This window comes from Amaranthus tricolor, chromosome 2, assembly GCF_026212465.1.
Source record: "Amaranthus tricolor cultivar Red isolate AtriRed21 chromosome 2, ASM2621246v1, whole genome shotgun sequence".
NCBI classification, from domain to species: Eukaryota; Viridiplantae; Streptophyta; class Magnoliopsida; order Caryophyllales; family Amaranthaceae; genus Amaranthus; species Amaranthus tricolor.
Genome location: NC_080048.1, coordinates 4,619,615 through 4,622,377, shown reverse-complemented (window position 1 = coordinate 4,622,377; position 2,763 = coordinate 4,619,615). Strand labels below are relative to the sequence as shown.

At 28.1% G+C, this 2,763-nt stretch overlaps 1 protein-coding gene across 1 annotated transcript; it reads left to right on the top strand.

The window, feature by feature from the left end:
* Positions 1 to 541: 541 nt before the first annotated feature.
* LOC130805109 (putative RING-H2 finger protein ATL69) lies at positions 542 to 1,655 on the top strand. The gene has a single exon (XM_057669741.1). The coding sequence runs from the start codon at positions 1,032 to 1,034 to the stop codon at positions 1,437 to 1,439; it is 408 nt and encodes a 135-aa protein (XP_057525724.1). The 5' UTR covers positions 542 to 1,031; the 3' UTR covers positions 1,440 to 1,655.
* The last annotated feature ends 1,108 nt before the right edge of the window (positions 1,656 to 2,763 follow it).

The window sequence follows — 2,763 nt, the reverse complement described above, 5'->3', positions numbered from 1 at the left end:
TTGATCGAATGGCTCAAATTGAATGCCACGTGTCCTGTTTGTAGGATTCATCCACCTCATTATTTTAGTTCCTCTGTTTCATAGAAATCTTGATCTAAGATATACAAAAAAAAAAAAGCAAAAGAAATTATTGTAAAATGTAATGTAATTTCATTGAAATAGTCTATATACTACATAGATTTGCTTCAAAAATTTTGTAAAAATGCTTTTTTCTATTTATATAGGACTTTATTTTTGTTTAAGAAAAATGTTTGTAAATTGTCACAACTCACAAGCTGTTATGGGTTTATGTGGATTAGCTTATCATTACCAGTGGGCTGGTGTACAAGTCACCACCACTATAAAAACATGCTTTCTCCGTTTCAAAATACTACATCTTTAATTATGTACTGTCTTCGTTTTTTAAAGAAGTTCTCCTTTTCATTTTAAGGTGTTTTATTGTTGTTCCCGTAAGAAATCTTTTCATTTATATTACAAATTTTAGACAAAAATAACTTTAACCATCCTTATTTTAATATTTTAATAATGTTTATGACTCCACATATATTTCACTATAGCGTGAAATTTCCCATATATTTTTTTTAATTGAATAAGACAAGGTAAGATTGAAAATAAAATAAGCTATGTGTTTGGATGAAGGCGCGAGGGTCGTTCTCCCCGACTCCTCTTCTAAGTACACAATTAATGTTGTATATGCACATAACCTCCAATTTTAACCGCAATTTAGTAGTAAACTTGATACTATTAGTCATTAGATTCTTGGAAATTACGCCAAAATATCAGGTTGAAAGAGACTATCAAGCCCAAGCAAGACGCAGCAACATTACCACTTGATGTTTTCTTCCACACAATTTCCAATCAGTTGACTTAACTAAATGAATATCAACGACTTAAAGATGCTACTACTATCATAATCATATGCTTATTAAATTAAGCCCATTCATTTGCAACCAAAATTACTTCTTAAAATTTGGTGAAAATCAATAAATAATCAATAATTAATTTTCAATAATCAATAATAATAATTAATAATGTTTGATTATGCTCACCCTTTCGCGGTGTTCTTTGGTATTTTGGTCGTTGTTTATCTTCTTTCTAAGCTCTGTTATTTGAAACGAAATAGTGAAGCCCAAGCCCAAGCCCAAGCCCAAGCCCAAGCCCAAGTCCAAGCCGAAATTCGAACTGAAGCCGAAGAACAACACCGGGTAGAGCGCAAGGGGTTAGACCAGGAGATCATAGATTCGTATCCAACGGTGTTGATGGGAGAAAAAGGGAATCAAGATGCCGCGTGTTCCATCTGCTTATCTGAATATGATAAAAGTGATATACTGAAGATTTTGCCAGAATGTTTGCATAGATTTCATAGGGATTGTTTGGATGAATGGCTGAAAAGGGATGACACGTGTCCTATTTGTAGAACTCATCCACCTCGTTTTTAGTAGATTAGTTTGAAATTTTAAATTACATAGAAGTAATAACTAGGAGTATGTAATTGTATGGATATTGTTAATTCATACAAGTATTGGATAATTCACAATAAATCAATTATACTTGTTATATAAGATTTTTTGTTTTTACTAAATTCAATGTTTTTTTTATTTATGTACTTCTATTAAATTATGCATAATTAAAAATTTGATCAGTAAGTTGTTATGTTTCTCCAATATTTATTATAAATTCTTAATGAGGCGTTCTTACTAGCTATTAGATGCGTATATAAATAGGTTAAATAGCTTGGCTGATACAAATTATGAAAATATGAATTTCTTATTTTAGAGTCGTCTAACTAAATAGTCTCTCAAAAGTGTAATCGAGTTATATAATTTTAGATTTTGCAAGTCCCAACCTTATATAATATGAAATTTTGATTTTATACACTTTTCGATGCACTATTTTAATATATAGTAATATCTCCAAAGATTCTATTTGCTATAATTTTTATTTTTGCTGGTACTACTCTCTTCCTCCCACCGGTTTTGCTGGTTAACCTGTCTCTTAGTATTTGCTATATTTTTTAATTTTTATTTATAAAGTTCATACTATTTTTTAAAATTTTTATTCACACATTTAATTTATTTTTTTCATCTTATTCATATATTTTTCTTACTTTTTCTTCAATCGTCCATTTTTTCCTTTTTCTTGGTATTTTATAATTGTAACAAATGTTGTGTAATGCAGATAATATTATTTTTGGGTGACAGAAAATAATTGAATATTCATACATTTGTTTACTTTCTTGCAACTAGCTTTCCTTTAATCACTTATATTAAGTTGAAATACTGTGATTTTTAGTTGTCATTAATGACGATTATATGTAGAATATAATAACAATGGCAATCCATGTAAGCAAATTGCAAAAAGAATGTAAGCAAATTGCAAAGTGATATATATTAATATCTTCCCCTTTCATTTCATTATATGGGTAAAAGATATCCTTTTTCTTTTAATATTAAATTTTTTTTTGCACTTTCCTAAATACCATTTTTATTTTTTCTTATTTCGTTTGGTTTTTAATAGTTGCTATATTTCTATTTTTCATGCTATTTATTACACAATTTTAATCTTTAATATCTTTAAGTTCATTTGATAAAAAATTTTAAAAAGTTAATTATGAAAATATGCATTAAAACGAATTAAACAAGATCGCACTTGACTTTATTTTACACAATACATAGAGAAATATATGCCAAATAAAATCAGTTTATGAACAGTATTTGCTACAGGAACTGTTGCAGCTATTAAAATCTAAAGAAAATATAAAAT

Excerpts from the sequence above, each read along its gene's own strand:
- LOC130805109 (XM_057669741.1), top strand. The coding sequence starts at position 1,032 with ATGTTTGATTATGCTCACCCTTTCGCGGTGTTCTTTGGTATTTTGGTC.